Below are 20857 nucleotides of genomic sequence, written 5' to 3' on the forward strand. Positions count from 1 at the left end.
AATCATCCGAGACACTGTGGAGAGGTAGCCCAGAGCCCTACGAAAGGACCTGGGGAGAATGCCAAGGATGGAGGCCTAAACGACTTGGAAGGGTTGTCAATGTACGTCACCGCACAGGTGGGCAACAAGCGACGTTCTGTTGTTCGAAGATTCCCAGGCCCATGTGAGGAGCCCAGGCGCCAGCTGTGTCGTCCCGCCCCTTTTGCAGCGCGGCAAGGGAGCGTCGCCGCGGCCGGATTCTGCGGCGGAGCAGGGGAACGGAACAGCGCGCCGGTCCCCGGCTGGGCGCGAGCTGGGGGCGGCGCCCGGGCAGCGGGGGCGGGGAGGGCGCGCGCCGAGGCGGCTGCGGCAGTTGCGCGTTGGGATTGCAGCCGTTCGGTGGGGCCGGTGAGTGCGGCGCGACCCACGGGCGGGAGGGGAGGGCGTGGGTCAGCGAGCGAGGGAGGGAGGGTGCGCAGCCGAGCGCGCGACCCCAGCTTGTAGCCGCCGCTTGCCCCCGCCCCCCGCCCCCGGCCCCCGGCCCCCGGCCCCGGGCCCCCGGCCCCGGGCCCTCGGCCCTCTTCTCAGCCCGATCCCCTGCCTGAGCGCCCGCGGACGGGGCGCCCGCGTCTCCGCACCGCACGGCCCCCACTCCTGTGCCGCCCCCGGCCCGGCGCAGCCCCTTCCTCCGTGTCGTGGCGACGCCCCCGGCCACGTCACGCCCGCGCCATTGTCTCCCTGAGGTCGGCTCGTTCGGACCCGGCCTTGGCGTTCGGAGCGCCGCCCTTCACCGGCTCAGAACCGACACCACTGCTCGGTTCCGCCCGCCCGTTTTCTTACCCGCTAGGCAGCCCCATCCTACTCGCCCACAGACACTCCTTCACTCAGTTCTGCTTATCTTTTCCGGCTGCCTCCGGGCTTCCTCCCGTCCGCGCTCGAGGCCACCTTTCCGTTCCTCTTACCGGGCCTGGGCGCGGCCACCCCCTTCCCACCCCCTGCGCTTTCCTGTGATTCGGGGAAACCCGAGGTCCCTTGTGGTAGGATGCGAGGTTGACAGCAGTTTAGGACGAACCACAAGAAACTGCCAACTTGTTAGCCCACATGCCCGTTTCCAGCACTTCCTGGAGAGCTCTCATCGAATTGCAAGCCACCCCCAAAGACATGATTCTTATTTCCAGATGGCTTCCAAGTCAGAGGTTCAGCTGTCCGTTGGCCCTCTTTTCCTTTCCTTTTCCTGGGGGACCCCTGAAGCCGGGGAGAGCCAAGAGTGAGATGCAGTAGGCCACAGCTTTTAAAAGCAGTAGTTAGATTTTGATGTCCAGTTTATCGCTTTCCCATACTTTCAGCTTTAGAGCCTTTATGTGTGAGAGTTTGTACTGTAAAGTACAGTGCTCTGAAATGGCTAGTCACCATTATGTTTGTGTGTGCGTGCACTCGGATGCACAAGTTCTTCATGACTGAACCAGCTTTATAATGTCAATGGACTGACAGTGCCTTTTGCCTCTTAGGGCAACGGGTGCAAACTCTGCGAAGTGTAATGTGAAAGGCAGAATATCTAAGTAATGCTCTTTACCACGGAGACTTAAATGGGGAAGGCTTTATGTCTTAAATATTTGCCACCACCCTTTGAACAGCGGTTAGAATTTATCCAGATGAAGATGTCCAGGACTGGAGAAGTTAAGTTCAATTAGACACAGCTGCTTAGTAATTAAAATCTGAATTCCACGTGCTGGGCTGATGCTAGCACACACACACTTTTATTTCTGACACGTCATTCCACTGCAATATAAGCCATTACATCATAGCAGGGTAGATTGTGGTATTACTCTCCTCAGCCCAGAATTTAAAATTTAGAATTCAGTAACCAACTAATGTGTAAAATGAGGAAATGTTTAAGGTTTCATTTAACTTTAAAATTGGACGATTCCATAGTATGAAAATTTCCATTCACCTACAAGTTTCCAAAGGTTTAGAATTGTAGGAAGATTTATGGTAAGCCTTACTATTGATATCCAGTTGCATCTTCCTAAAAACAAATTAGAGTGTCACGTTAATGGAGGGACACACCTCTAGTCTATTTCTACTATTTTATGAGGAAAGGAACACACAAAATTTTTTTAAATGTGTTTTGATTGCTCGATTAGCTTAATTCAATGAAAGCTTAATTCAAAAAGCTTAATTGAATGAAATAGTAAAACAAACCAAAAAAAACCCAACTTTATTATATGCTTTTCATAAGACTGGAAACCTTGGTGGCGTAGTGGTTAAGAGCTAACCAAAAGGCTGGCAGTTCGAATCCACCAGGCACTCCTTGGATACTGTATGGGGCAGTTTTACTCTGTCCTATTGGATCACTATGAGTCGGAATCAACTGGATGGCTGCGGGTTTGGTTTTTTGGTCTATAAGACTATGCTCTTTTCCAATTCTTATATAAACATGGTTTTTATCTACTTATAATCACTGTGTACAACATTACTTTGAATTTTGCACTTACCTACATTTGTGGGACACGCACATATCTAGAGAGTTTATTGCTTTTCATTTGTAGAGGCCCCGTTGTTGTTCCTTGCATTCAAATTGATTCTGACTCATGGCGACCCCATGTGTAGAAGTGCTCAGTAGGGTATTCAATGAAGGCTGTGACCTTTCAGGAGCAGACTACTAGGCCTGTATTCTGAGGTATCTGTAGTGCATAACTGTTTGCACCACCCATTTCTTTATGCCCAGTAGTCAATGATGCCTGCGACACAGACTCTCAGTAAATTTTTATTGGACAGATGTAATATTTTGAACTGTTTAGACAACATCTGCTAACACAAATGTTAAATATCTCAAGGCATATGTTAAGTGACACGTGAGCAGTAAAGACAGAACTTTGAGCCAGGAGGCAGCCGTGTAACCTGGAAGAACTTAACTAACCTTAGAGAACCTACTCAGTTTTTCCTGCCTTGAAAAATAAATTTCACAGGGTTGTGTGTATTAAATGGGATTAATTCCACTGAAGGAAATTAGTACAGCTACTAGCATACCATTGTTCTTTATAAATGTTAGCTCTTACTTTTTTTTTTTTGGTTACAGTGGAGAGAGAGGAAACCCTGGTGACGTAGTGGTTAAGTGCCACGCCTGCTAACCAAAAGGTCGGCAGTTCAGATCCACCAGGTGCTCCTTGGAAACTCTATGGGGCAGTTTTACTCTGTCCTTTAGGTCACTGTGAGTCGGAATCCACTCAATGGCAGTGGGTTTGGTTTTTGTTTTTTTTTTAATGGAGAGAGATTACTGAAGGTTGGTTGGAATCAGCTGACACTTGAGAATAAGGAAAGCATGCTAAAGTGCGTATATTGAGGGTATAATGAAGATTGCTGTCTCTAAAACAAAGGGTTTGGTAGAGAAGTATAATGCGATAAAACTGGGTAGAGAAATCCTGATAGGCCGGTTATAAGACATGCCACCTGGATTCCTTGTGAGTGGAGCAGAATTAATGAATTAAGATCCCCCCCCCCCTTTTTTTTAAGTAGTTGGTGTTTTTTATGTTTAGGCTTGAAAAAGTTATTTGCTTTCAGGAAGTCCATAACAACTTGTTACGGAGTTCTAAAGTCCTTGTGATTTGACACAGTCTTATATGACTTTTTACTGTGTGAAATCTGATTGCATTTTTATAATGATTGGTTATCAAAATTTGCAAGTGGCTTTTTTTTTTTATGGAAAACAACTTTAACAATAAACCAGTAAAAATATAAAAATAGCAAAATTGTCAACAGGGCAGCCGAATTGCCCTTTTTTTAGGCTAAATACAGAATTAGAAGGATTAAGTTGACTTGGAGAACGATAAGCTAGCATTTGCATGGCTCTCTTGGTTGGGAAGCTTTGTCAAAAGTGTGAGATGAAAAACTCTGCAAAGTCAGGGCCTGGTTGGAAAGAGAAGACTGAAATCTGGTGGCTGAAATTTATCGGCCTTTTTCCTTTTTTAGCAGCATTACTGCCCCATAGAGTTTCCAGGGAGCGCCTGGTGGATTTGTTTTTTTTTTCTTGGATTTTTTTTTAAGCTTGTTGGATATTAGCATGTTTCTGTTTTAAATATCCAGTGGAATATGTATTTTTAAAAGCTTCCTCATTTAGTTTAATGAAGTTTCTTTAATGTATTATAAGATATCTTAAACATACAGAAAATGGTCTGACAATCACCTAATATAGCTACTTCTCAGCTTCTTTACCAAATCTTAACAGTTAAGATTGTTATATTTACTTTGGAATTTCTCTTGGTATTTATTGTGTGGCTTTTGGGGGATATATTTGAATTTTATTGTGTAGAAATATAATAAAAGCTTGCCATTCTTAGCCATTTTGAAGCGTACACATCAGTGACATCAATTACGTTCACCGTATTGTGCTACCATTACTACTGTCCATTTCCAAAAGTTTTTGCATCACTTCAAACAGAAACTCTACGCCTTTAGCAATAACTTCTGCTGGATGGTATGGGAATTCTATGTTTAACTTTTTGAGGAACCACCAAAATGTCTTCCCGTAAGTTGCCAAACTATTTTACATTCCTAACAACAATGCAAAAAATTAAAAAAACAGTTGCCTTCCAGTTGATTCCAGCTCACGACTACCCCGTGTGTTGCAGAGTAGAACTGCGCTATGAATTTGAATTGACTCGAGGGAAGCGAGTTTGGTTTTGGACCTTTCAGAAGCAGATTGCCAAGCTTTTCTTTCAATGCACCAGTGGATGGGTTCGAACCACCGATCTTTTGGTTAGCGGCTGAGGGCTTAACCATTTGCACCACTGGGTTCCCAATTTCTCCACATTGTCTCCAATACATGTTATTTTCTGTTTTTCTGACAAGAGCCATCATAGTGGGTATGAGGTAATAACCCCATTTGGGTTTTGGTTTGCATTTCCCTAATGAAGGAGCCTGGGTGGCATAGTGGTTAAGCGCTTGGCTGCTAACTGAAAGGTTGGCTGTTTGAACCCACAAGTCGCTCCACGGGAGAAAGATGTGGTAGTCTGCTTTCCTAAAGATTTACAGCCTCAGAAACCCAATGGGGCAGCTCTGCTTTGCCCTACAGGGTTAATGACTAGTGACTTTGACCATCTTTTCATGTCTTATTGGCCATTTATATATTTTCTTTGGTGAAATTCCTGTTGAAGTCCTTTGCCCATTTTTTAATTGGGTTGTCTTTTTGTTGTTGAGTTTTTAAAAAAATTTTATTTATTTTGTTTTTGTTGTTGAGAATGATATGCACAGCAAAACATACACCAGTTCAACAGTTTCTACATGTACCGTTTAGTGACATTGATTACATTCTTCGAGTTGTGCAACCATTCTCACCCTCCTTTTCTGAGTTGTTCCTCCCTCACTGACATGAATTCACTGCCCCTAAGGTTTATGACGAAACCCTGGTGGTGTAGTGGTTAAGAGCTACTGCTGGTAACCAAACGGTTGGCAGTCTGAATCCACTGGGCACACCTTGGAAACTCAGTGGGGCAGTTCTACTCTGTCCTATAGGGTCGCTATGAGTCGGAATTGACTTGATGGCAACAGGTTTCATTTTTTGACTTAAGGTTTATGAGGATGGCACAGGACCAGGCAGTATTTCATTCTCTTGCACATAGGGTCCCTGTCAGCTGGAACAGACTCAATGGAACCTAACAACAAGAACACAACTAAGGTTTGTTTCTGAGTTCTTTATATAGTCTGGATATTAAACCCTCACCGAATATATAGTTCTCAAATATTTTCTCCCATTCTGTAGATGTCTGTTCACTTTCTTGATAAAGTCTTTTCATTCACAAAAAATTTCATTTTGATGAAGCTCAGTTTATGTGTTTTCCTTTTGTTGCTCTTGTGACAATTCATTATCAAAAACAAGGTGTGGGGTTTACATTAACTTAACCCAAAGAATTTGGTATTTGTCATTGGTTCCTGAGAGATAAACCTCCAAAACTTTGGAATTTCCCCAGTAATCTAAATGTGGACTCCAGACTATGCCTAACCTAACAGGTTATGCTAATGAGGTGATTCTTGCCTGGGGGCTGGCCAGGTCCCCAAAAGACCCATCTGCAATCAATTGACCTCAGAGGAGAGGGTCTGGAGTTTGAATTTTGTAATGAGACCCCCTATAAAAGCTCTAGACAGGGAAGCTCCCGGGCTTCCTGGTTAGTGAAAGACCTCAGTGCAGGAAGAGTAGCGGTCTCTTTGGGGACCCTCCCAGACTGTGCCCTTTGTGTCTCTTTCTTTGTATCCTTTTTGCAGTAATAAAACTGTAATCGTAAATATGGCTTTTTCTGTGAGTTGTTCCAGGAAATTACTGAACCCAAGAGAGTAGTGGGAGCCAGTAGGTCAGAAAAGAGAGGGACTGGGGACCTCTGAATTTATAGCTGGTATTTTTTTTTTTTTCTAAGGGGGTAGAGGGAACCCTAAATTTGTAACCAGCAGGTTAGAAATGAGGGAACTGCCCCCCCCAGCCCCCACTTGCGTCTTGTATCCCAGAGGGGTAGTTGGAAAACCCCTAATTTGTAGCCAGCAGATCAGAAGTGAGGGGTGTCCTGGGGACTCTCAAGCTTGGGGCCGATGTCAGATGTCCTGGGGCTGACTTGACAGCCTGGAGGGCTGTACCCTTTAACTTGTTGTGGTCTAACTTAGCTCCAGGTGGCTCAGGGCAGAGGAAGAAGCACTGCAGGTACGGCTAGTTTCAGAAAAGAAGTGAAACAGAAGGGGACAGCACTGATTGTATGTTTCATTAATCCTTAACAGTTTGGTGTCAGAAAAGAGGCAGTTTTTATTTATGTTGATTGTTATTCTTGTACAAAGCCTTAAAGTTTTACCAGTATGTTTTTTTCTGAGACTTTTATGGCTTTAGTTCTTATATTTAGGTCATTGACCTATTTGAGTTAATTTTTATATGTGGTATAAGGTACTGTATTTTTTTTTCAAGGAGTAAACATACAGGTACTGCTGAGGCTCATATGAATCCTTGCTGATTCTGTATGCCTCTCTTTAGGGATAAATACTGCCATGAATTAAGTAATTATTGCCATCGCATTTTTATATTTTTACTAACGTGTATATATCCACAAGAGTATATATATATATGCTTGTTTGGTATATTGGGAGCCCTGGTGAGTAGGAATTGACTCAGGCAACCGTTTTCTTTTTTAAGGTGGCGCAGTGGTTAAGAGCTCTGCTGCTAACCAAAAGGTCAGCAGTTCGAATCCACCAAGCCGCTCCCTATGGAAGAACCCTATGGAGCAGTTCTCGTCTTCCCTATTGGGTTGCTCTGGGTGGGAATTGACAGCAACGGAGCTTTTTTTGGTCTGTTTTAGTATATTGTACAAGGAGCTCTGGTAACAAAGCAGTTAAGCACTTGACTAACTGAAAGGTCAGTAGTTCAAACCCACCAGCTGCTCCACGGGAGAAAGATGTGGCAATCTGCTTCTGTGAAGATTTACAGCTTTGGAAACGCTTTGGGACAGTTCAACTCTGTCCTGTAGGGTTGCTATGAGTCAGAATGACTCGATGGCCACGGGTTAGTATATTGTACGTATGATTTTGCAACTTGCTTTTTTGTATAACATTGTTTTGATATGTAGTCATGTTGATAGATGTATCTGTAGTTCATTTATTTTAATTGTTCTATAGTATTCCATTGTATGAGTAGTTTGTTCATGGATACTTACAAGTTTCTGACTTTTTGCCAATTATTAACAATGCTGTAGTGAATATTCTTGGATGTGTTGTGTTGTTTACATGTGAGTAAGTTTCTCTATAGCCTAGGAAATTCTTAGGTTGTAGGTATGAGCATCTTCAACCTTATTAGATAATACCGAATTACTCTTCAAAATACTAATACCTGTCAGCAGGTTGTGAGAACTACCATTTTGCATTCTTCTTAGCAGACATTTTGGAATCGACTGTGCGGTAACGGGTTTTTTCTTTTTTTTTGGTTTAGCAAACATTTGGTGGTGTCAGACTTTTAAGTTTTTGCCAGTCTGATGGGTTGTTTTAATTTGCTTTTCCCTGATTATTAATGAGATTGAGCTTCTTTAAGTCCATTTATTCTATGTATAGGTTTCCTTTTTGGTAAATTGCTTATTTGTATCTTTCATTAATTTTTCTATTGAGTTTGCCTTTTCCATCATTGGTTTGTAGCTCTCTTTATATGTATTCGATACTAATCCTCTCTGAGTTACCGTGTTGCAAATATCTTCTCTCAGTGTATGGCTTTGTTGTGCAAAAGTTTTACATTTTTCATCCCAATTTTTTATTTTGAAGAATATCAACCCTACAGAACAGTACAAGGCTCCTGGCTCCTTGTTCCAACTCTGCCCATTTTAGAGTGAAAGAAACTGAAGTTATTATAATTTGCTCAGTCACGGAGCTAGTTGGTGTTGGAGCTAGGTTTTGAACTTGAGCAGTGTGGCTCCAGAATCTGCACGCTTAACCACAAATATGATTCTGTGCCCTTGGCCAGATTATTTAGCTTCTCTGTCCTGTTTCCTCCTTTGTAAAATGTGGATAATAGTGCCTAACTCATAGGATTGTTATGAGAAGTCAGAGGCATAGTGCTTAGAATAATATGTGCCAGATAGTGAGCGCTCAGTAAATGTTTGCCATTATGTTTGCATTATTAAGGGTTTGAACTCATGCGTATCTCTGAATTTTTACCAAATAAGTGGACTAAACCTTAAATGTGAATTTATATACCGAAAGGTAGAAATGACTGATGTTTTTTTCTGCCTTTTTAATTTTATCTTCTTATTGTATTTTAAGACGAAAGATAACAGTTAAAAGCAAAGTCGAATGCTGAGCTGGAGCTCCCATTGGTAAGAGAATGAGTTTGTTTTGAAATAAAACAGGATTTTTTACCTGCTTTTTAAAAATAGGAATATTAGGATCATTACTAAAAGCGCGAAGTATTACATATTGGTTGAATGTAAACATGGTTCAGCTTTGTACCTTTATGCTTTTGAAAGACCTTAGTCGATTATAGCAATGTTTTGAAGAAGTAGATCGCATAATACATATGTTCAAACCCAGTCATTTAAAATACTTTTCTTCACATGCTCTCTTGTTCGTTGTATCAGTAACCATATCGCCATTAGAGAGATGGTATTTCCATTCAGTTAGAAGCAGCCTTAATATGCTGATATAGATCATACGGGTAGCATTCTGTGTGATATGGCAGAGATAACAAAATTCTAGGAGCAGCAGCAGCAGGAGAATGTTCAGGAGAACACAACATAGTTCAGGTCTTTTTTGTGTATTTTCATAACTTTACGAACAGGTGAAATAAATTCATATTTTTCACCTGCAGTTTCAGACTAGAGAAAGGCCCATGTTGATGCTTGAAGACGAAAAACAAATTGTCAAGGCAACAGGTACTGCATTTCTCACTCGGCAGGATCTGATCTCTTCTCAGCTGTGTTATGGAAAACTAGAGAACAAGGAACCTTTTGTTCCAAGGCCTGACGTTGAAACATTAGCAAAATATTATTACATTAATCAAGCCAAGAAACTTAGGTGTTTCTGAACCAAGAGTGAGATTTCACAGAAATTCAATTAGAGCGTTAGAAGGAACTTGTGCGATATGCTTGCATTTTTGGGCTTACACAAAAATTAGCTTCTGAAAAAGAGACCTAAACGTAGAGGTTTAGTAGTAGTTCATTCATTTAACTAATACCTAAGTACTGAGTGTGTATCCAGTCAACTGTTTAGGATGCTGGGGATATAACAGCAAACAAAACAAAGTCCTGCCTTCTGGAGCTTACATTTTAGAAGGACTGACAGAAATTATGAAATATGTCTGGAAGTCTTAAATGCAGTAAAGAAAAAATAAAGCAGGATAAGAAGATAGGATATGTGTGACTAGGTAAGTGCAGTTTTATCAGAATTTTTTTTTCTCTTATTTTTTTCTTTTAAGTCAGTCTCTCACATAAACCCATATACACCTTGCTACACACTGCTAATTACTCTCGCCCTAATGAGACAGCCCACTGTCTCCGTCCACTCCCTCTTTTCGTGTCCATTTCGCCAGCTTCTAACCCCCTCCACCCTCTCATCTCCCCTCCAGGCAGGAGATGCCAACACAGTCTCAAGTGTCCACCTGATCCAAGAAGCTCACTCCTCACCAGCATCCCTCCCCAACCCACCGTCCAGTCCAATCCACGTCTGAAGAGTTGGCTTTGGGAATGGTTCCCGTCCAGGGCCAACAGAATGCCTGGGGGCCATGACCACTGGGGTCCTTCCAGTCCCAGCCAGAGCATCAAGCCTGGTCCCTTATCAGAATTTGCTAGCCATCTATCTGCAGCACTTTGGTGTGCAAACTATGAGTGTTGGCCTTTGGCAGGAATGTAGAGCACAACTCGGGACAAATGATATTAAGAACTCAGAATGAAAATAATGAAATGAGAAATGAACAAAAGCTGTGTTCATTGTGAACTATTTAAAAGATGAGAAGGAATGAACCATTCGATACAATCTTAACACAGTTTTAAGAAGTCTTCCTTTTCCGGAAAAATTGACATTCCTTTGTTTTAAAACATTTTATATGATTATTCCTTCTGTGTATTATTTTTATGATTAGAAGGAGGAAAACAAAACAGAAAACCAAGCCTGTTGCCATTGAGTTGATTCTGACTCACAGTGACCCTACAGCTTTTAATATTTATAAGGAGCAGAGCTTATAAAATATTAAAAGCTGTAGTTACTTCAAAGTACTATTCTTTGAGTTAGAGGTGACAGTGTTGACTACATATACTAGGAACTGATTTTCAGCAGTATTGTTAGATGAATTAATCTGTGTAAACTTTCATCTAAATGTATCTGTAAGTAAGTTGGTTTGTGGTCCCATTACAGAGAATCTGATTTGAAGGGGACCCTTGTCCTCAATGCAGTGATAAAACCAACTGGCTAACCACTGTATTTTCTTAGTTTTACTTGCTCATCTATCAAGGATTAGGGTTATCAAGGGCTTGTGTAAGATTTGGCTGCTCAATTCAATACCAGGCTGTACAGATGGAGGATTTAGCTTTCTCAGTATATTTAACTTTTCCCATAAAATAAACTAATGTGTAACATGGCAATTGTACTTATGAGGACCGAAATTTTAGGCTAGTGAGGAAATCTGAAGAAACCATTGAAATTTTTCCTCTTTAAGATTCAGAGCAGTGTTCTTAGAATGAGAATGGCTGATTATAAAACGTATAAATTCCAAGTTGTGTATTTCAGAAGAAACAAATTCCAATGTAGTAGTAAAACATTGGGTGTTCATATTTACCTCCTGGAATCATTATCTTTTTATCCATATTGACACAGTTATTCCATGTATTTGAGTACAAATACATGTATTTGGTCCAAACTGTCATGTGTGTTGAACACTTGGCCTGATTGACTGTGCTGTGTATTATGTTAAAGTGTTCCTCACTTCTTCCCAGTTGATTTGCTGATGTGACCTGAAAGAAACGTTTAAAATGGCTTTGTAAGAGAGACTTTGCCAGGGTATTAATCTGGCAGCATGGCATTTTGTCTTAATGCAGAATTGTCATGAAAATAAATCCTGACTGCTGTTTACCTATTTCAGTTCAGGCACGAAGCATATTAGTGTAAAAGATCAAAATTCTTAGTATTTCTTAACATTATATTATGGGTAAGTATATTAAAAAAAAACAAACCTGTTGCCATCGAGTTGGATTCTGACTCATAGCAACCCTATAGGACAGGGTAGAACTGCCCCCTACAGTTTCCAGGGTGCATCTGGTTGATTAGAACTGCTGTCCTTTTGGTTAGCAGCTGTAGCTCTTAACCATTATGCTACCAGGGTTTCCTGGGTAAGTATATAAAAAAAAAAAACTATAGGAGGGACAAAATCTTTCATTTGATTGTGGTTTTAAAATAGTGTTATTACTACATGTGACCATTATTGTTTTATTGGCGCACTTTTTCAAGGGGAAGGAATATTCACTGCAGATTGCTAACCTTGCTTACCCTTTGGTTTGTTACTCTGCTTCCTGAGCAGTCTCCTGGAGCTGTTGGGCAGCTGGTTTCCTTTCTTTGGGGGAGGGGAATGGTAATGGTAAAGAGCACTGGGTATGTTTCAACTATGAAGTATTTTGAAGCATGAAGCTGTAGATTGCCATATGAGATTATTTTCCTAAATGTACGTGGTAGCACCACATAAATGTTTGGTGGTTCAAACCCACCAGTGGCTCCAGGGGAGAAAGATGTGGTGGTCTGCTACTGTAAAGATTACAGCCTCAGAAACCCTGTGGGGCAGTTCTACTCTGGCCTATAGGGTCACTATGAGTTGGATTCAATTCGGTGGCAATGGGTTTTATAGGATTTTCTAGGCTGTAGTCTTTTTTTTTTTTTTTTTTTTAGTCTTTTACAGGATTAGATAATATACCCACTCCTCACTTACCGACATGGCTAGTTACCAAAGATCAGGTTTTTATGCAAAAATCAGTGCTATGCGAAAGTAGAGGACGACCACATCATTGTGTAACTGCCAAATTACATCATTATGTAACAGCCAAACCACTGCAAATCATAAGTGCAAGCCACTGAGAATTATGGCCCAACCAAGTTGACGGATAACCCTCATAGCCAGCTTACTCTTGCCTCGCACCTTGGTGTTTGTTACTGCCAGGTGTACGTCATTAATGTGCGAAACAGTTGGATAGTAGATTTTTTCTATTGTTGTAAATGCAAAATGTCGGATAACAAGGTGGCCGATAAGTGAGGAGTGGGTGTATACCTCTTTATGGGAGGATATCGCCAGGTCTTTCTCCTGCAGAGCTGCTGGGTGGGTTCAAACCACCAACGTTTCAGTTAGTAACCAAGAATTTAGCCGTTGTGCTACCAGGGCTCCCATTTCTTTAAAAAATATATGTATTTTTTGGTCTTCCATCTTCTCCTTTGGTGACTTAATAATAAATGTTTATGAGGCTGCTTGAAATTGTTGTGCAACTCACTGATGTTTTGTGAACTTTTTTTAAAGTGTTTTTTCTGTTTTAGTTTGGATGGTTTCTATTGCTGTGTCTTCAAGTCCACTAATCTTTTCTTCCGTGCCTAATCTGCCATTAATCCCATCAAGTATATTTTTCATCTTAGATATTGTAGTTGTTATCTCTAGACATTTCATTTGGGTCTTTTTTATATATTTCATGCTTCTACTTAACATTTTCATTTTCTTGTAGCTTGAACGTGTGAAATACAAGTATAATAATGCCTTTGAGTACTAATTTTATCTTCTGTGTCATTTAAGGGCTTGTTTCAATTGTTTTCCTCCTCACATGGGTCCTGTTTCCCTGCTTCTTTGGATGCTGCTAATTTTTTATTAGATGCCAAACCGAAAAACAAACCTGTTGCTGTTGAGTCGATTCTGATTCATGACGACCCTATAGGACAGAGCTGAACTACCCCGTAGTGTTTCCAAGGAGTGGCTGGTGGATTTGAACTGCTGACTTTTTGGTTAGCAGCTGAGCTTTTAACCACTGTGCCACCAGGGGTCCTATTAGATGCCAGACATTGTAAATTTTACCCTCTTGGTGTTGTGTTTTATATTCCTTATCTTCTTGAGCTTTGTTCTTTGACTTGCTTAAGTTACTTAGAAATGGTTTGATCCTTTTGGGTCTTTTAACCTTTGTTTAGTCTAGGGCTAAGTTTGTCCACTACAGACACAAAACCCTTGTAAGTACTCTGCCTAATGCCCCATAAACAATTAGGTTTTCACTCTAGCTGATTGGAAAGGAACTATTCCCAGCCCTGTGGAGGTTCAGGGATTGTTCCTTTAGGCTGGTTCTTTTTTAGCCCTAATGTGGTTTCCTCACCTACATGTTCTAGTCAGTACACACATGAAGACTTGAGGATTTACCCTCTGCAGATGTCTGGCATTTTCTGTGTATTGCTGTCCTGTTTGGTACTGTGCTTTGTAAGCTCTAGCCACCTTGGGCTTCTGCGACTCCAGCTTCATCTCTTCAACGCTGGTTGAGTGCTGGGCTACACCTTAGTTTCCCCTCTCTGTACTACAGCCTGGGACCTTTCTCTAAGCAGTAAGCTTGGGCAGTTGTAAGATTCATCTAGTTTCTTTTCTTTTTTCTCAGGGATCACTGTCGTTTGTTGCCTGATATCCAATGTTTTAGAAACTACTATTTCATATATTTTGTGTGGTTTTTAGTTTAAGCCAGGTGGGTTAATCTGTCCATATCACTACATCTTGGCCAGAAGCAGAAGCTGATGCGTCTGACTTTTAAATATTTAGTTTTCTAATTCTTGAGTGATTAAAAGCTTTAAAGTATTATTTACCCCTCCTTAATTTTTTTTCTGTAAAATATACATAATCTAAGTATCTTTGATTTAAAGATTAAAACTAGGAGGTAAAATTATTTTTAAAAGTTGGAATGTACTTAAGGCCTTGACAATAAATCTGTTTTATTTCCTATGCTTTACAGCATGACTAATTGCAGTAGAATCCAAATTAAAGTCTGTGAGAGACTGACTGCTAATTTCTCTTAATTTGTCACGGTATACCAGCTTCATTTCTGATTCTTATTTACACTTATATAAAATACAATCCTAGTTATAAAAAAAAAATCATTGATGTTCCATTGTAATTCTCTCCTTTCAAAATTTCTCTGGTGTTTGTCCAGAAAAAAGATTTGGGTTTGTTAAATGAATTTTTTTTTTTTTTAATGGGGAAACAGAAGCCTTCATAGTATAGTATATCTAGTTTCAGCTATAATAGTGTAGCAAGTAACTTCTCTCAAATTAATTTTATATTTAATAAGGTTTTCAATGGAATCTTTCCCAAGTAGTATTTTTGTTGTATAAACAGTGTTTGGAAATCTTGATACTTCAAACATGTTACAAAGATGGTTTATTTAAAAACTGACTTAATGTCATAAATGATGCTAGTATTTTCAGAATTGGAAATGTTGGGTTGCAGATGTTTTTATAAACACTGCTATTTTAATAAAATGTTGATGAATTTCTTAATGCTAAAAGAATATCTTTCCTACTTATTTAAAGCTATTTACAGATGATAACTTCACAAACCGAAGTGAAACCTAAGAACAGTGCCTAGTGTGAAAGTACTTAAAGCAGAGACACTTAGCTGCCCACCTAGTTTTACTTGTTGATCCTGATGAGATGAAGTTTTTTTGTTTATTTCTTCTAGCCCAGAGTCTTTAATACTGGCTGAAAAATAATCCAGTATAAACAGTCTAAAAAGCATGAAATAATTAGAGACCAAACATTCACTACTATATTTTGGCTGCCAATTGATTGAGCTTAGTATGTTGATCAGAATTAAAAAGTTGTTTACTTCACACTAGGCCCTACTAGAAGCATCTCTGCCTTCCACCCAGGAAAGCCAGGTATATGTAGGGATGCTGATATATTGGCAGTGCTGAAAGTTGTGTGGGAATTCCAGAAAGCTTGTAACAGCTGATAATTGCTCTTCTGTTGCTGGCCTTAGAGGAAAGAGAAAATAAATGCTGCTTGTAAAATCTTACTGGAAAGATGGCTAAACTAGTTTATATAAGTAACTTCTTTTAAGTAGACAGAAACATTCTGATTTCACTCTTCTCTGAATGGAAAAGTTTGAAAGCATGCATGAACTCAAAATTATGTATCTTTATAAACTTCTGTGGTCTTAGTCCCTTTTCTAGAACCTAGGGTTGAAGTCAATAATTGTCAGTTGTTGTTAGGTGCCGTTTAGTCGTTTCCGACTCATGGAAACCCCACGTACAACAGAACAAAACACTGCTCGGTCCCGCAGTGTCCTCACAGTCATTGCTTGCTTGAGCCCATCATTGCAGCCACTGTGTCAGTTGTTGTTGTTAGTTGTTAGGTGCCATCGAATTGGCTCTGACTCACAGCGACCCTATGCACAACAGAATGAAACACTGCCTGGTCCTGAGCCATCCTTACAATTGTTGTTATGCTTGAACCCATTGTTGCAGCTGCTGTGTCAATCCACCTCGTTGAGGGTCTTCCTCTTTTCCACTGACCCTGTACTTTGCCAAGCATGATGTCCTTCTCCAGGTTCTGATCCCTCCTGACAACACGTCCAAAGTATGTAGACGCAGTCTTGTCATCCTTGCTTCTAAGGAGCATTCTGGTTGTACTTCTTCTAAGACAGATTTATTTGTTCTTCTGGCAGTCCATGGTATATTCAATATTCTTTGCCAACACCACAATTCAAAGGCATCAGTTCTTCTTCGATCTTCCTTATTCATTGTCCAGCTTTCACATGCATATGATGCGATTGAAAATACCATGGCTTGGGTCAGGCGAACCTTAGTCTTCAAGGTGACATCTTTGCTCTTCAACGCTTTAAAGAGGTCCTTTGCAGCAGATATACCCAATGCAATGCATCTTTTGGTTTCTTGACTGCTGCTTCCATGGCTGTTGATTGTGGATCCAAATAAAATGAAATCCTTCACAACTTCAGTCATTTCTCAGTTTATCATGATGTTGCTCACTGGTCCAGTTGTGAGGATTGTTGTTTTCTTTATGTTGAGGTGCAATCCATACTGAGGGCTGTGGTCTTTGATCTTCATTAGTAAGTGCTTCAAGTCCTCTTCACTTTCAGCAAGCAAGGTTGTGTCATCTGCTTAACGCAGGTTGTTAACGAGTCTTCCACCAATCCTGATGCCCCGTTCTTCTTAATATAGTCCAGCTTTTCATATTATTTGCTCAGCATACAGATTGAATAGGTATGGTGAAAGAATACAACTCTGGCGCACACCTTTCCTGAGTTTAAACCAATCAGTATCCCCTTGTTCTGTCTGAACAATGGCCTCTTGATTTATGTAAAGGTTCCTCATGAGCACAATTAAGTGTTCTGGAATTCCCATTCTTCACAACGTTATCCATAATTTGTTATGATCCACACAGTCGAATGCCTTTGGATAGTCATGCTTATTTGAAAGTGATATATATGATCTTTCTGGATAGAAATTACCATATGAGATTATTTTCCTGAGTGTGTTTGGCTTAGAAATATCAGTATATTTTTCAGGGTGTTTATCATATTCAGCATATTTAGTAGATATTATATCAGGCAGTTTGCAAACTAGAATTTTTCTAGTGTTTTTTAAAATCATATATCAGTATACAGATACCAATATTAAACTAGCTAAATTACTGCTTTTCTGTTCTAGAATTCAGCATACATTTAAAATAAAATGACAACCTCCTGGAGTGACCGGTTACAGAATGCAGCAGATATGCCTGCTAACATGGATAAGCATGCCCTGAAAAAGTATCGACGAGAAGCATATCATCGGTGAGTATTTTGTCTGTATAATCTTCAGAACAACTCTTTGAAGTGTGTGTGTTTTATCGATGATGAAATTAATGTACAGAGAAGTAGTTTATCCCAGATCGTATAGCTAATTTGTGACTCAGACTTCATCCAAAGTATAGACTTTTAATCTCTAACTAGTGTACTACACAGCTTGTTATATCTACTATAAAGTCCTCAAGAGTAGATCATCTTCAGCTGCTAAAAGATTGCACCTTAGTTAATAAGAAAGAAATTCTTAACTAACATTTACCCCAAATTGATGTAATTATTAAACAGAATAATTGTGCCTACTGGCTTCTGCATGTTGGATTGAATGTGGGTATCTTTGGGTATTTTCAAAGCATTTTTGTATTGGTTTAGACTTTATGATTTACTCTAATTTTTCCTTTAAAAGGTTAAAATATCTATTTATTTACTTACCATTTTATACAGGTTCAGTTAAATGCCTGCTTCTGCTTAAATCTTAAGTAGCTAAGATTCTTGGAAGTGAATATTATATTTAGAAATCAATTATTTTGGGCAGAAATTAGAAGTTTACACTTTCAGTGAATTTATAGCATGGAAAGATCTGGGCCCTACTAGAACCATCTCTGCCTTCCACCTAGGAAAGCCAGGAATAAGTGGAGATACTGATATATTGGCAGCGCTAAGGGCTGTATGGGAATTCTGGAAAGCTTATATCAACTGATAATTAATTGCTCTCCTGTTTCTGGCCTTAGAGGAAAGAGAAAATAAATACTACTTTTTAAAATCTTACTGGAAAGATGGCTAAACTAGTTTATACAATTAACTTTTTTTAAGCAGACGAAAACATAATTCTGATTTCACTCTTCTCTGAATAAAAAAGCTAGGTCAGAATTAGGTAACATTTTAGTGTTTCCAATACCAACATTTTGAAGAAAATAGTTATTTGATATCGAGTGTTTTGAAAATTAATGTTACCAGAAGTTGGTTATAAAGTAGACTGGTACTAATGATCCTCTACCATGTGTGAGACATGTTACTAAATACCACGTGAGAATTAAAGTGTAAAACAACGTGTTTGTATATGTCTGTATAAATAAAGCACATGTTTTTGGAATAGTCTGTATTATATGTGTTATTAGGTGCTGTCGAGTTGGCCCCTGACTTCTAGTGACCCCATGCACAGTGGAACAAAGTGCTGCCCGATCCTGCACCATCCCCATGATGAGTTGCAGATCGGACCATTGTGATCCATAGGGCTTTCTCGTTGGCTCATTTTTGGAAGTACACCAGCAGGCCTTTCTTCCTGGTCCGTCTTAGTCTAGAAGCTCTGCTGACACCTGTTGAGCATCGCAGCACCTTAACTAACATGCACGCGCCGACAGGTGGTGGCTGTGCACGAGATGCGTTGGCTGGACATTGAAGCCGGATCTGCCACACAGAAGGCAAGAGTTTTGACCACTAAACTACCAAACTCTTGTGTATAGGGTGTTTTATACTTTTGGGCATATTTTTTATGTTTAATTATTTGCTTAGTCTTTTTGCCGTAAAATATACATTTGGTTAGCATGTAAGTAACATTTTTAGGAGCAGAAACAAAGGCTAGACTTATGCAATGAAGAGACATCATCTAGTAAACTTTAAGTATCCTAATTGTATTTAATATGTCATAGCCTGACTGCATCTGACTCATTAGGAATAATAATTCTGGGAAGTTCCTCACCCTCCATTCTGCACGTAGTAGGATACAATCTGAAATAATAGAAGCAACAGAAAAAGCATTTTCAAGAGTTTGAATTTTTAGGTCATCTTAAAATATGTTTTCAATAATATATTTTTAATAATAAATTGCGTTATTAAACTCATAAGTATTTGCTTTTGTTAATTAAATACAAACCATTTAGAAGAAATTAACTTTAGGTGCCTGGTGAAGCCAATTTGTAGAGTATTTTGTCTCTGGGGCTTTTTTTTTTTGGGTGGTAGAGTATACACAAATAAAACATTTGCCATTCCAGCCATTTTTACATGTACAATTCAGTGACATTAATTATGTTCACTGTGTTGTGAAACCATCATCACTAGCTGTTTCTAAATTTTTTCCTCACCTTTAACAAGAACTCAGTGCTGTTTAAGCAATAACTCCCCTTTCCACCTCCCACCTGTCCCTGGTAACCACTAGTAAACTTTGGTCTCTAGGCATCTGCCTGTTCAAGATATTTCATATAACTGGAACCATACAGTATTTGTCCTTTGTGTCTGACATATTTCACCCAGTGTACAGGTTTTAAGGTTTATCCATAATCGTAGCATGTATTACAACTTCCTTTTTCTTTATGGCTAAATAATATTCCATTGTATGCGTATACCACATTTTGTTTATCCATTCATCTGTTAATGGACGGTTGGGTTGTTTCAACATTTTGGCTTGTTGTGAATAATGTTGCAATGAACGTCAGTCTACAAGTATCTGTTTGAGTCCCTGCTTTCTACTCTTTCGGGTATATACCTAGAAGTAGAATTGCCGGGTCATATGGTAATTCTATGTTTAACTTTTTTGAGGAACTGCCAAGCTGTTTTCCACAGTAGCTGTACCATTTTACAGTTCCACCAGGGTTTGTTATTAAAGACATTTATTTGAGGTGGTAACTTATTACTGGTTAAATTAGGCAGACTCTCATGATCATTTATCATAAACTGTACGCATGTAATGCTTTAGAATTCCCTTTTCAAAGAAGTTAAATATTCTTAGTTAAGTATATAAATATCTAACATCCAAATTTTTTCTTGCTTTACTCTTGGTCTTCTCAGTTTCAATATGGAAATGAAGGTCCTGTGTCATAATTAAGAAACTGGCCTTAAGAATGTATGACTGTTGTTTCCTCCTCCCTTTCCTTATTGTGGTTGTTGAGTGTTCTCGGTTGAGAATAGTCATTGGGCCAAACCCTTTATTGGAATATGTTTTGCTAATTGGCCAGGAAATAGACTGAGCTGTGCAGATGTCTTAGTGGCTTGAAGGAGGCAGGCTAGAAAAGTACTTTTGAATAGTTCTTGTTTAACACCTAGAATCTGATAGTTATCACTATAAATCAAAATTTGTATTTGCTAAATACAAGAATGGAACAACTGGATTTTTCATCTGCCCTCCATGGTGACTGTGCCCAGGATGCGGAAGTCAGGTATTTGGTTTTACCGTTTTAAAATTCTGATAATTATAGTACAGCCAGTGTTTTTGTAAGACAGTGAAGTGGTTTTTTTCTTTATGAACACAGGCTGTGAATTTAGCAGTGGTATTTATCATGTTAAACTGAATTTTGATAAGTAACTGGGCTTTTGAATTTTTGATTAACCAGTCTTGCACTTGTTTTGAAAAATTGTATCACTTTGTTTTTAGTTCTTCATATACATATCTCAGATTTTTTTAATTGGAATTTAGGTCTCCAAAGCCATGCTAGTCTTTATTTAAACATTAAATAACAGTTTCTTCTCAAATCAGAGTAAATTGGTTATACTTGTTTATGAAGTAGAAGGAATCTGTGTACATACATGTAGAGTTATTGTGTTGTACATGTGGCTTGGCATGCTGGTAGAGTTAGAAGGGTT

At 39.5% G+C, this 20857-nt stretch overlaps 1 protein-coding gene across 1 annotated transcript in view; it reads left to right on the plus strand.

Annotated features, from left to right (window-relative positions):
- Positions 1-322: 322 nt before the first annotated feature.
- NT5C2 (5'-nucleotidase, cytosolic II) overlaps positions 323-20857 on the plus strand; it is a 91983-nt gene continuing 71448 nt past the window's right edge. The window contains exons 1-2 of the mRNA XM_064269369.1: positions 323-387; positions 17148-17272. Coding sequence (XP_064125439.1) covers positions 17172-17272 — 101 coding nt within the window. The 5' untranslated portion in view covers positions 323-387; positions 17148-17171. The remainder of the gene's footprint in view (positions 388-17147; positions 17273-20857) is intronic.

This window comes from Loxodonta africana, chromosome 16, assembly GCF_030014295.1.
Source record: "Loxodonta africana isolate mLoxAfr1 chromosome 16, mLoxAfr1.hap2, whole genome shotgun sequence".
NCBI lineage: Eukaryota > Metazoa > Chordata > Mammalia > Proboscidea > Elephantidae > Loxodonta > Loxodonta africana.